Here is a 13,872-nt window from a genome sequence, read left to right on the forward strand (position 1 = left end):
TTTTAATAATTTTTTTAATGTTTACTTATTTTTGAGAAGGGGGGAGGGGCAGAGAGACAGAGGCAGACACAGAATCCAAAGCAGGCTCCAGGCTCTGAGCTGTCAGCACAGAGGCCAACACAGGGCTCGAACTGACGAACTGCGAGATCACGACATGAGCCGAAGTCAGACGCTTAACCGACTGAGCCACCCAGGCGCCCCAGAGATTTAATAAAGGATCTTACCTGAAATACCATGCTCCATTTATGGAGTGCCTTTCAAGAGTGACACTGATGACTGAGGGAGGCAGGGAGAGAGAGAGAAAGCGAGCCCGCGCAATGAGATTGGAGAAGTGTGTGTAGACCATGTGTACGAGGGGTGCTGAAGGGATGGGGAAGAACTGTCTGGTCTGTGAGGAGAAGCAGCACCTGCCATCTGAGTATTGGAAGCACTACCAAGAGGAAGAAGGCAATGAAAGCAGTGCGAGGTTGTTAAAGGGGGCAGATTTTGGCTCAGAACAACATATATTCTAACAAGTAGATTAACATTTTGTAACTTTCCCCAAATCCTCAAGACTTTAAGAGCAAACACTGAGGCTTACATAATCATTCCAACTCCTTCACTCATTCAACAAAGAATTACCATGGGCTAAGGCCCTGTTGTAGGTTCTGGGGCCATAAAAATGAACAAAAAGACAAAAACCTCCCCTGGCCTCCACTAGAAGTTATATTCTAGTGTCAAAATAGTAAAACCTAAACATATTTAACATTTCAAAAATGTTTTCCATAAGAAATGGTCAGAACGAGGTATTAGGGCGGGCTGCTTTAGCTACGATGTTGTTCTAGAACGGGCACTGGCTGGAAGGATTCCCCTTGATGTTTCCGACCTGGCTTTGCAAACATGAGGGAGAAAACAGAAGGTCATGTGGCTGCCCGTTAGCTCCACAGAGAATTCCATCCACTTGAGCCAGACGGCTGGGGTCAACGTGGTGGCGGCCAGAAGTGAGATCCAAACTTGCTAGATAATAATTACACAAATGTTCGCAACACCATTCTCTGTATCTTTCTGGGCATATGTTAGACGGATTCCAAAATGAAAATATTTTAATATTAAAAAAGGGGGGGGGGGCGCCTGTGTGGCTCAGTCGGTTAAGTGTCCAACTTGGGCTCAGGTCATGATTTCACGGTTCATGGGTTGGAGGCCCGCGTCGGGCTCTGTGCTGACAGCTCTCGAGTCTGGAACTGTTTCAGATTCCGTGTCTCTCTCTCTCTCTCTCTCTGCTACTCCCTGTCCCCGCTCACACTCTATCTCCCTCTCTCAAAAACAAATAATAAAACATTAAAAATTAAAAAAAAAAAGAAAAGAAAAGAAACTCAGCAGTTTTCCTGGGTGGGCATGGAAGGCCTCTTGATGTCAAGGGTTCCCTTATACATACTCAAAAGTTTTAAGCAGCTGAAGCAGAAATGAATAGCCATCCAACAGAAATGCTCTAAAAATGATTTTCGTATTGAATAAGCAGTTGAAATGGACGACCTCACGTTCCTTTGGAGACTAAGATTCTATACTCTAGTAGAAGATCTAAAGTATAATTGGAACCAAGCAAACATGGATTTGGGCTAATTCCAGAGAGAGTACATATGGATTGTGGTCTATTTACTCTCTAATGCTAACCAAATGTCATGCAACCGAGTAGTGATTCTCATTTCTGTCTAAGCACTTAATGATCATTTTTGTAATTATTTCACAGTATTTACTCTACATCCTTTCTTCTTTTTGCTTCCAAAAGAACAGATTGCTTAAGCTAAAGTAGACATTTATGGCGATTGTATGTTATGATATTTGTGAATTTCAAAACTTCCTCTTGAATCTCAGCTGCAGGAAGGTTGCCTTGTCCATTTTCCCAGGAAGGACCACACATAACCTCTGTATCTGCAGCTACTTTAGGTGTGCTCTCTGCATCGTGTCCTAATTACACCTTTGTTATCTGCTATCAGATGACTCCCCTAATCAGCCAAGCCTGTGACATGCTCCTGGCTCACCTAAAAGGCTATGCGGAATCCGGGGATGCTTTCGACATCCAGAGGTAAGGGTGCTACATGGCTACATGACAGATGAGAAATTGCACTTCTGAATTGCTGCTTCTTGTAACTGTACATAATTGCTGGACAATTACCTCGGGACCAGCAAACTATGGAAATGCTAGAGGCTCATAAAAGCATGGGTGGACTGAATAATAAAAAAGGAAACCCCCGTAAAATGTGAAAAGAATATGAACAAAGGCTAGGGTAAGTGTGGCGTGTGGAAGGAAGCCTTGAGTGGGCAGCGGCGTGTGGTTGGACACGCCCTCCGACCTCTGCAGACCCAGGAGTGGGCAGGAAGGACAGGGTCCCCGGGGGATGGGGGGGGGGGGAGGAAGTCTGTGCACTTTTACTTCAAGAAAAATTGTGGTGCACCTCAGCCTGGAAGCCATGACTTAGCGGTGAACACCAAATTTAAATGACTAATTATTTGGCTTTCCCTCCACTTGTCCTCTGCTAAGTTATGGCTTACAGAGTAGGGCGAGAGACGCAGATCAGCCAGAAGCTGGCTCGTTCTTATTATCACTGCTAATAAAATAATAACACAATTATCATCAGCATTTAAATTCTGCCATTGTGTTTACAAAATCCTCTCATACACTTTCTCTCTCGTCACGAGATGCATGAGTTGGCTAAAGATAAGATAGGCTGAATGGTTACAAAAGCAAAGTAAATAACTTAAAAATCCTTAACTCTTCCAAAAAAAAAAAAAAACACCCTCTTAACTCTTCAGCCTTTAGGATCAGATGAAATCACATTCAGTAGGCAAACTGCTTTTGCTATAGTGGGGACATGTGTAATCAATTGTAGAAATGTTTTCAATAAAGCAGTCAAAATAAAAGAAGTCATCTGGAGATGTCATTTATCCCTTAATGATAAGCTGTTGGTTAGGAGACAAAAGGAACTACATATGTGCCTAAGTCAAGCCACAAAAATAAGAACTTTTAATTATAAAAGGATATGCATACGCCGTTGGTAGCCTGTTTTAGAAATAACTTAACCTGACTGCTCCTCTAAGATAACAAAAAAGGATCATTCTGGTTTAAAATGGCCATTTAAGGGCAGGTTTCTTAGAGCCTAAGAGGTTAATTTTTCCGGAGCGATTGCCAGACACTTTTCCTTCTGTTTGTTTCTAAAGTGCAACGTGTGTTTTCTGTAATAATATACATATGTTCACGAAGCTGGTCCCAAAGTTTGTCTTGAATTTATTTGAGTGTGAAGTGCCCTTGTTTTTTGTTTGTAACTCTTACGAAAACTGTAAAATCATTAGGAGGAAGAGGGGGAAACAGAGCTAATAAAACTAGACAACCAGGTTGTTAATTCATCAATCCCAACTTGCTATTTATCAATTAACCACTCGATCCTGGCTTTGGACCAACGCTGCACAGCTTTGGGGTAATGCTTATGAGCTTTGGGTCCACTGTTTTCCCTCCTCCCTGGGGAGGATGGGTTGGAGCCTATTTCTTGGAATCTGACTGCGGCTGATTAAGGCTGCCTGAAGCTTGCAAGGTGAGGAAGTGATGCTCTCCTCCCCTCCCCAGTCTGTGTTTACATCAGTGATCAGATATGTTTTGGTGTCTCCTCCCAAATTCTGTTGCCACGCTCAAAGGACCCCATTCCCGGGACTCCCCTCTGACCACCTCCTTTGAGCTCGAGCAGGCAGACGATGAAGTGGTGCCTCTTTAGTAGCGTGTGTGATGGGCAGGCCGACGGCAGGGTCCTTTCCAAATCCAAATGGTCTCCTGTCCCGCAGGTGCTACAGCTGCTACACTACAGATGTGGTTGCCAGTGTCGCCTTTGGCACCCAGGTGGACTCCCGGGGGGCTCCTGAGGACCCCTTTGTGAAGCACTGCAGGCGTTTCTTTGCGTACTCCATCCCCAAGCCGATCCTGGTTTTAATCTGTAAGTACAGCTCCCGCCCAGGGCAGCAAGGCAGGGGTCCAGCAAGCTGGCCAGTCCCCATGACGGCTGGGTGGCCCAGGCATCTCTCGCCACAACTCCAGGTGCCTCTGAGAGTCACCCTGCGGAGTCCGCTCTGCAGAGGCCTTATGTTCCCGGGGCCACCCAGGCTCCTCTTGTCACCACTCAGGACTACCCATCACCAAGATAGGAAGTGCCCGCCCCTCTCACCACCGCCACAGCAGCCACAGCAGCCGTGACCAGCGCTAAGTGCTTTGCTTGCACTGCCTGTTAGTGCTGTGTTCACTAAGAGAGAAGTATTCTCACCCACTTCACAGATGAGAAAATTGAGGCTTAGAAAACCACAGCCTAGATTGGAGCCCAAAGCCTTCCATTTTCTAGGACATATTTCTCCCCTCCAGCAAAATCCCCTTTGGAAGACTTCTCTGCTTGAAGCCCAAAGCACAGTAAACTAGAAATCATACACGAAGGGTGACTAGCAGGTTACCTAATGCTGTGGAGACTGGTCGATTTATTTTATTTTTATTTTAGAAGTGAGTTTTTACCCTCTGGCCAATTCCAGCATCTTCTTGCTTTTATGGAAGTATTGAAGTGTGGCTATTGTTGTTATTGATTATTGCCCTAACTTCTAACCTTTCTGCCGGGCTGCTAAATTGTATTCATTCCTTGGTCAGTTTCACTCCCATTTCTGAGTCCATTTCTGTGGAAGTCCACGTCGCCTCCATCAGACCCGCAATCAAATTATAGGAGGAGTTGCTGAGGGGTCAAAGCAGTCCCTTTGCCCCTTGCCCCCTCGGCCCCCTGGGAACTACTCAGCTGAGTCAGCTCCACTTGCCGTTGACCATGGACATGCCCGGACGGGGGGGGGGGGGGGGGATGGCCCCATTGTCCCAGCCCTGCTACTACTCCTCTCTGAACCCACCTCCCTGCTATCCCACGTTGGTTCAGACTCTGGCTCTTGAAAATGGGCAGAGTGCTCTGAGATCTGCTGGGGTCCAGAACTACCCTCTCCATCCTGGCTCCCGCGCACTGCCTGTACGCAGTGAGCCCACTGTCGATGCCGGGAAGCTGAACTGACCTGAACAACACTGCAGCAGCTCAGCCCCTCAGCCTAAGCCACCCTCTAGGAGGGGATAAGTGTCCCCAGGTGGCTCTGTCCCAAGGCCATGGCAGCAAAGGCACAGGCTTCCTGCCTGGCACAGCAGGGGAGATACCCAAGGGGCCAGCATTCATGCCACCAGCTGCCCCTGGGCAGCAGCTCCTAGAGACCATTCAAGTGGAGCTCTGGGGACAATTATGCAAATAACCAGAAAGTTAAGAAAGTGGGGGGAAAATGCAAATGACCGGAAAGTTAAGAAAGTAGATCAGCTTCCACCACTTGCTAAGATTTAAAACATGGCCTATAATCTGTCCTTTCTTGATGAAATACAAAGACCTTGAACCCTCAGATCTAGGACCTGGAAAATTAATTTCTAAGTATGAGACTGAATTCTTGGGAGCCCGATGGAAGTGGGGATTCAACTGTGCAGACATTTACCGAGTGCTTACAATGTGCAAGGAACGTGAGGAGTCGGGAAGTGAAATGAGGTACAAACCCTGCCGCGAAGAGTGCAGATCCAGAGGGGAGCCCCGGCTTCCAATGACTAAGTCAAGGCCAGGGTTTGCTTCCCTGGCAACAGGCATCTAATAGCCCTGGGGTTATTGCCGCCCCGTTTTCAGTGCCGCTTTTGTTTTTTTTCTTTCAAGTATCATTTCCATCCATAATGGTCCCACTGGCCCGGATTTTGCCCAATAAGAACCGAGATGAACTGAATGGCTTTTTTAACAAACTCATTAGGAATGTGATTGCCTTGCGGGACCAGCAAGCAGCAGAAGAGGTAACGTATCTCACTTGGGCCTGTCGTTGAAACGGAATGGGGCCTAATTTGGTACAGTTCTGTTTCTTCTGTCTCTTCCCTACCCACCCCGCACACCACACTATGCTGGCCTTCAGTGGCCTACCGCTTACAGCCTTCCAGGGCACTGGAAGGAAAGGAGAAGGGGTGAGGAGGGGGCGAACAAGAAAGAGAAAGGGGAGGGGGAAGGATGGTGGAGAGAAACCCAGATCAAATTGTCCATGCTCTGCCATGGGTACCCCCCAAAACTCATGGCCTCTCTATTTCAAGCACAGGCAATAGCAGCCCCAAAGAATTTTCTAGGTAAATTTTCACATGTACTTTTCATCGGCATATTCTATATACTGAAAACTGGCAAGATGGAGTTGTAGAGTGAACAGCACTACCAGTAGAGGGGAGTTTGGGCAGCTCTCAATTAATCCCACCTTGACTTTCAGCATGGAGGATGTTGCTGCAAAATCTGGGGCTGAGGGCCCTCTCATGCTTCAGCTGAGACCCAGAGACTTCTTTCCTCCTTAGACTTGCACCATGCTTGGTGCATAGTAGGAATCCAGTAAATATTTGTTGTTTGAACTTGGCTGAGAATAGAAATTGGACTTTTCAGTGTTTGGAAAATAACGTCACTGTTGGATGCATTCATGCATGTATAACACTATTCTTTAAGGGCTTCGTTGCATTCAAGAACATCGCTTCGAGAGGGAAAAAAAACCAGGGCTAACGTGTCTTCTCTGGAATTGACTTGTGCAAGCTTTAAAAGAGTTGCTCAAAGATGGGTTCATAGGGCTTAACAAGGGAGGACGTGAGGTCCCTTGCTGCGCCATTGGCCCAGAAAGAGATGGGGGGTTAATTAATGCCTGGATGCACCAGCGGCCTCATCTGCCTGGCTTCCCCCTCTGGAGCCTGTGAGGCAAAGGAGTCTGGTTCAGGGGGCAGGGGACGGTGTATAGAAGCTCACAGCCCCTTGGCCCGCACCATGGTGAACTCCACTTGACGCCCTTGGAGGTGTGGGAAGAATCAGCTCCCTGATATCACTGGCCCAGCTCCGCCTAAAAGGGCAGAATATTCTCATCAGGTTCCTGAGTCTCCAGAATGAGGATGAAGCCCGGGGAGGGAGGGGTGAGGAAAGCCGCATTTTCAAACCTCAGTATCGCTCTGAAGGGCTTCCTGATGACAGTTTTGTCACACACCCCACCCCTCCCCCAGCCCGAAACCCACAGGCTGTGGAATCGGGCTGAAAATTCTAAAACTGTTGCGCCGAATGGCTTACTAAGAGGTGAGGGGTTTATTAAAGATCCAATTACTGGGATTGCCTCCAGCTCTTCCTTTTATAAACTCGAGAGCTATTTGTTTCAAACAATGAGCTGATCTGAGAAAAACCTCCCAACCACAAATCCAGGACTGCCCGTGTCAAGACAGAGCTATATGGTTACTAAGAAAACTTGCTTTAAACCCATCTAAACTCTGCAGACATTCCATCAAGCAGATGTGTGTTTGCGCAGTGGAAAATGCAGCACAGATGTTAAAAGGTAAATATTTTTCTAAGCTCTAGCCCGATGGGTGGATTAGACACCTACATCTATCAGGGTGCGTATTTTCCTTGGATATAACCATAAAGCAGCACTGTTTCAGTCCTAAATGGGCACTGTTCAAATAGCCTCTGTGATGCAGTGCAAATAAAAGAAACCCATCTGCACTAATGCTCTTCTCCAGCGCACGGGCCCTGGAGAGCAGCCCTTTCCTCCGGCCTCTGTAGCTGGAGGTGAAGACAGATTTCTCCCGAGCTCCGATGGCCTTCTAGCAGCCTGCCTGAGCAGGGAATGAGAGCAAAGGATGCCAGCTGCACTTCTACCAAAGCCAAAGGTGCTCTCCCGCCCATGTCCTCCCCACTGCCCTCCAGCAAAGCCACAGGTGAGCCTCAGGGAGGACTGCACAGCACCCTGAGGAGTTTCGCACTCACCAGCGGATAGGCCTGCGCGTTCTCCTCCAGGAGCCAAGGTAGCAGAAGGTACTCACCTCCCACAGGAACCATCATGCCCCGCCCTGCCCCGACTCTGCCCGGCCAGGCTGGCAGTGGAGCCACGACAGCCACCCAGATGTTGGCAGAGCATCAGGAAGGAATCCGGGGGAAGCCAGCTCTCGAGGATGCCGCCTGGAAATGAGAACGAGCAGGCCGGGGTGGAAAGAGGCAGCCAAGTGTGGCTGACCTGAGCAGGCTGGCAGGACACGGAGGCCTTGGCTCCTGAGACTCAAGGTTCTTGATGCCCACAGGCTTAGCTGTGACCCTGCTGGAATCTCAGCAGATGTCTTGCAAGGTCACAAAAGCTGGGCACCAGTAGAGCCGCAAAGGCCTCATGACCCAAACTGCCTGCTCCAAATAGCATCACTTGTAAGCCAATCCAACACAGCCTTTTTCAAAATGCATTCCCTGCACAGCCTTGTTATTTGTGGGATCGTTTATTGCACACGTAACGTGCTCAGCGCAACAACGCGGTGTGGGCTGGGGGGAGGGGGTGGGACACAGGGTCCTGCCCTGGACACGCTTACACTCTCTTGGAGGAGAAAAAGCAACAACAGGTGAAATAACAGCAATCTTAAAAGATGGAATTAAGTGCTGATGTGTGGGACACAGATTATTAATGCAATAGAAATTCAGAAGTCAATGAATTGAGAAAACGCTGCACCAAGCAAAGTACTTTGAAATTATAATATGTTTCTGCTGGTGGTTCTGATACTCTCCTTTTGCTGTTTGAGCCCCATAAACTTCAGAAAAGAGTAACATATTGGTTGTCACCCATCACATTAAAGAGCTTTTCAAAGAAGGGGTATGCCAGGGATACACTTTGTCAATGTGAAAGCAATATGCAAAAGCTTCTATGGTTACAATTAGTGGCAGTAAAAATATAAAGAATATGCAAATTGCTGATAAGGGAGGTAGGGGGAAATGGTAAGAAAGCTCTAAGCACTTAAATGGGTTAAGGGATCACTGGGGACAAAGGGAGTGGGGGAGGTCTTTGAAGACCAGCTTCCCCAAGGCTAGTTCCCTCCCGCCCCCCAGTTCTGCCAACTTCCTACTGTGTGAGGAAAATGTATGGCCACCCATCCATTAGCCCTGAATGGTGCCTAAGTGCCCAAGGGAACGCGTACTTTTGTTTAAATCTATATGATGTTTTCATTGTTTTATTGTTGGAAAACCAACCAACCAACCGACAGTACAAACATGCATAACGTAAAAACTCAACCCCCCCCCCCGCCCCCCCCGCCCCGTGCTGGTTTCCCCGCCTCCCCCAAGTTCACTGTGAACTGCTGGGTATAGATGCTGCTGAACATTTTCTATGCGTGAACAAATGCGTGCAATTATATATATTGTACGTGTACTGTTTTTACAGAAATGAGGTTCCACTGTGCAGGCTGTTCTGCAACTTGCTGTTTTTTCCTTACCAAAATGGCTTAACACCCTTCCCAATCAGTCCAGATGAACGGCCTCATCCTTTTTTAACGGCAGCATCACAGTCTGCTGTTTGCTGAGAACCAATGCCATGTAAGGGACGCTGGGGGTTCCAGGTTCTTGCCATCTCAGATAACCCCACAACGAGGGTACTGGTTCCCATCAAGCTCAGGTGTGTGTCTTCTTCTGTGCCTCCGTCACATGACTCTAAGACCAAAATGGGCATTTTCTCCTTTTGTCCCTTAGAGGCGGAAAGATTTCCTCCAACTGATCCTGGACGCCCGACATTCCTCCACCTCCGTGGGCGTGGAGAGCTTTGACATGGTCAGACAAGTCTTCTCCACTGACTGCGCAGCGGGTCCCTCCCACCTGCACCAGCCCAGACGCCTGTCCAAGCCTCTGACTGTGGATGAGGTCGTGGGCCAGGCCTTCATCTTCCTCATTGCTGGCTACGAGATCGTCACCAACACGCTCTCTTTTGCCACCTACCTCCTGGCCACCAACCCTAACTGCCAAGAGAAGCTTCTGACAGAGGTGGACAGCTTTAATGAGAAATTCGTGAGTACAGTCGTCCTTGTGAAATCCACAGGAAACGTGATTTTGTGTTCGTAGAAGTGAAACTTACTTTTGATAACTTCCTTGCGAAAATCACATGCTAAGTGTATGAGATGAAATAGGGCCCACCTTCTCTGCCTCTCTGGGTTAGCAAGTAAAATGGAGTGTTCAGAACAACAGAAAAATAAAAAGAAGGGGAAGGGAGGGGAGGGGGAGGGGGAGGGGGAGGGGGAGAGGGAGAGGGAGAGGGAAGGGAGAGGAGAGGAGAGGAGAGGAGAGGAGAGGAGAGGAGAGGAGAGGAGAGGAGAGGAGAGGAGAGGAGAGGAGAGGAGAGGAGTATTGTATGCGTATCTTCACTGTCTAGGGCTGTACATGAAACCAGGCCTGGCTCAGGGAGGCTGCAAAGTCTTAGCAACAGGTGAGGGTCAAAAGGCAGGGGCAGGAAAGAGGTGTGGTTTCCCACTGCTATGACTGTGGAGTCAGCTCTGGGAGGCAAGTGTGAGGCAGGAAAGGGGACCAAGCTGGAAAGTGGGAGCGGGCATAAGGATGGGCCAACCCAAAGCAGGAATGAAACCCGGGTGAGCACCAAGCAGGAGGGCCATAAATGGAATGAGGTGAAATGGGGATGGCCAGCACAAAGTCCAGATTCTGGATATTCCTTCTAGATGAGGCTCCTCTTTGGTGAATCTGAAACAAACTTTCAAGAGTGCCAAGCTAGGCTACTTAATCGCCAGATTTTTTTCTGGATGCTTTTGTGCGTATTGCTTTGACTTACAAGTTGTTAAAATCATTTTTTAAATCTGTGCTTTTAAAAGGAAGACCAGGGGCACCTGGGTGGCTCAGTCGGTTAAGCATCCAACTCTTGATTTTGGCACAGGTCATGATCTCACATTTCATGGGTTTGAGCCCCACATCAGTGGGGAGCCTACTTGGGATTCTCACTCTCCTTCTCTCTCTGCCCCTCCCCTCACTAAAAATAAATAAATAATAAATAAATACATACATACATACATAGATTGAAGACCACCATAATAGACTTCTATTACATGCTGAGCCTACTTGGGATTCTCACTCTCCTCTCTCTGCCCCTCCCCTCACTCTAAATAAATAAATAAATAAATAGATTGAAGACCACCATAATAGACTTCTATTACATGCTGATATAATTATTACATTCACAATTTGGGGAGGTAGCCTGTTCTGTTATTAGAATCATCAGAAGCTTTTTAAAATATATATACTGAGCTGAAAATTGCTTCCCACTTCTTTAAGCCACCAGGGAAGTAGATGCAAGGTTAGCCTTTCTTCACCAATGCAGTTCTCCAATATTTTGATATTTCAAATATTTGAAAACTTCATTAACTATGTTACTAATTGCCTCAACTTTTTGGCTCATCATGAGCTCCCGGTCAACGTAAAGTTCCACATTCTTATGACATCTGCCAAGCCAGGTCTCCCCAATCCGCTGCTTACACAATTGATTTTTTTGAGCCTAGATGCAAGAGTTTATATTTATCCTTATTATTGCTCAACTCAGTCAAAATAATTTTGAATCTTGATTCTGCCATCTGTCATATTAGCAGTTCTTCCAGCTCTGTGCCATCTGAGACTTGCTAAGCCTGCCTCCTATTCCATCCAAGTCATTGATTAAAATGTTGAACAGGACAGGGCTTCCCTCCAGGTTGAAATTGATCCATTAATCAATATTCTTTGGGCACGGAGTCTCAACAAGCCATGCATCCAAATAACCCTACCACCTATTCCTACCATCCATCCTATTCTGTTTCATGGGTACTTGTGGTATTTTTCTGTCTGTCTTTCTGTCTGTCCTTCTGTTTGTTTGAGAAGGGACCCAAGATGTCTGGGGTATGTTACAGAAAGAGAAATAAGAGGAGCTGAAGGGCATACTGGTTAGGATGCATTTAACAGCACATAACAAAACCCCAACCCAAACTGATTTAAGCACAAAAAAACAAACAAACAAAAAAAAAAACAAAAAAAACTGGTGGGGAGGAGGGACTTAATAGTACAGATCACTGAGCAGCTTAGGAATAGATGTGGCTTCAGGCAAGTCTTTCTGGGCCTCAAATATGTGCTCAGGTCCCCGTTTCTCCCCAGTTCTTGGTTGTGCCTCCTTAATACTGGCCCCATTCTCGTTGTACTTTCTTCTCAAAGCCCAGGCAGCCTGCCAAGAATGTATAGGACTACAGGCTTCCTTGCTCATTACCAAGGGCAAAAAGAATCTGTGGCCCCAAATTCTCAATAACAATCAGGTGAACTCTGGCCAGGATGCTTAGGTCACTGCCCATTCTTGAACCAACTATCATGGCCATGGGAATGGGGGCATGGAAGGGCTTCAGCCAGTCAATCCCACCCCTAGAGTCAGTCACACCCATGTCATATGACAGAGAACTCAGGAGACACCTGCCAGAGGAAGTTCTGGTTGCCATCCCAGGAAGGCAGCAAAGGCAATAGTGAGAAATCGCCCCTTGGTCTCAAACAAACCAGAACACAGGTCAAACTAAAGACATTTAAGCATCTAGAGAGTGGTCAACAGTGTGGGAGATAGGGCAGTGTATCGAAGAGGGAGCAGCAGCTCTAAGAGGTAGAAGTCATGATCCTTACCTTCATGGAATTTAATCACCAACTGAAAAAAAAAAAATGGAAAAAAAATACCTCCCTTCCAAATGAAACCCTCCAGGCCAACAGAAGGCATCAAGTAATCAAGTCCAGAATGTGTGGTCCAGCCTCCTTCCAATCCCCCCAGCCCAAGATAGGGCTTCTTTCCCCCAGAGAACTACCTTCCATGGGGCTGTGCAGAATATTACAAGGCACTGAGACCCTATGGGGAAAAAGCCAGATTTTGGTAGGTAAAGTTTTTCAAACCGTCATGTGCATAAAAACTATCTGGGGAGATTGTTTAAAAATGCAGAAGCCAGGGCCCTTTCCTCAAAGATTCTTATTCCGTAAGTCTGGGCCAGGGCCTAGGAGCCTGCATTTTAGATAAAACATACCAGGTGATTTTGATACAGGTGGTCCCTGGTTCCACTTTAAGAAGTCAGCCCTAGACTCTCAGGGTCCAAACCCCTCTTCTAAGAAGAAACAGGGTCCAATGCTCTGCCCCAGCAATGGAAGCTCCCTGCCCCCACCAGGTAATTTTCTTTCTCTGAGACAAACTAGGACTGTCTCTGAGAAATAGGAATACATGGGAGTTATCGTTTTTAAAAAATTGATTTGGCAGTCACAGCTGTGTTAATAGTTGTATAAGTGTAACACATGGTACCCACTCAATGAATATTTGTAGGTTCTTTCTTCCTTCCTTTCTTTTTCTTTCTTTCTCTTCCTTCCTTCCTTCCTTCCTTCCTTCCTTCCTTCCTTCTTTCCTTCCTTCTTTCCTTCCTTCCTTCCTTCCTTCCTTCCTTCCTTCCTTCCTTCCTATAGTCAAAGTTCTGTTAACATGGGCCATCTGTCAGGACACGGAAATGCAGATTAGATGTTCACACATTCGATATTCTCCTGAAAATTTGCATGTAATGTAGGACTTGTTATAATTTTCCTGTTGCTTTCCATTCAACAAATATTTCTTGAGTGCCAGTTAATGCCAGACTCAGGCCCCAGACCCTACCCCAAGTATCTAGCTCTTCCATGATACCCCTGTAGAACCCCACACATCTCATCCGATGATTTCTCTTGTATCTGTTAATGGGATCGCTGGATTCGAGCTTCAGGGTTTCTCTCCTCTGAGTTATATCCTTTTATAGCAATGTTCTATGAGAGTCCGACAGAATCTATGTCCCTCTCCCCAAGAACAAGACTGTATATGTACACTGTATCAATCCAGGGTTTTTTTTCTGTTGATAGTGATAGAAAACTTAATCCATATTAGCTCAGGGAGTTTATTGACCCACATAACAGAAGACTCCAGAGAGGAGATTTGTCTCGGGTGTGGCTTGATGCAGGGGCTCAAACTCTGTCACTGGAACCCGGTGTTCTCTCTCTC

The 13,872-nt window shown here is 46.9% G+C and overlaps 1 protein-coding gene and 1 long non-coding RNA gene across 3 annotated transcripts in view; one reads left to right on the forward strand and one right to left on the reverse strand.

Moving 5' to 3' along the window:
* Positions 1–13,872, reverse strand: part of LOC109269097 (uncharacterized) — a 158,982-nt gene that overhangs the window by 105,201 nt on the left and 39,909 nt on the right. The gene's annotated exons all lie outside the window — the stretch shown is intronic.
* Positions 1–13,872, forward strand: part of TBXAS1 (thromboxane A synthase 1) — a 154,615-nt gene that overhangs the window by 95,746 nt on the left and 44,997 nt on the right. Inside the window, exons 6-9 of the mRNA XM_019452924.2 lie at positions 1,974–2,062; positions 3,811–3,959; positions 5,724–5,854; positions 9,564–9,875. Coding sequence (XP_019308469.1) covers positions 1,974–2,062; positions 3,811–3,959; positions 5,724–5,854; positions 9,564–9,875 — 681 coding nt within the window. The remainder of the gene's footprint in view (positions 1–1,973; positions 2,063–3,810; positions 3,960–5,723; positions 5,855–9,563; positions 9,876–13,872) is intronic.

Source organism: Panthera pardus, unplaced genomic scaffold (genome assembly GCF_024362965.1).
Source record: "Panthera pardus isolate Hobbes unplaced genomic scaffold, ASM2436296v1 HiC_scaffold_8, whole genome shotgun sequence".
In the NCBI taxonomy this organism is placed as follows: domain Eukaryota; kingdom Metazoa; phylum Chordata; class Mammalia; order Carnivora; family Felidae; genus Panthera; species Panthera pardus.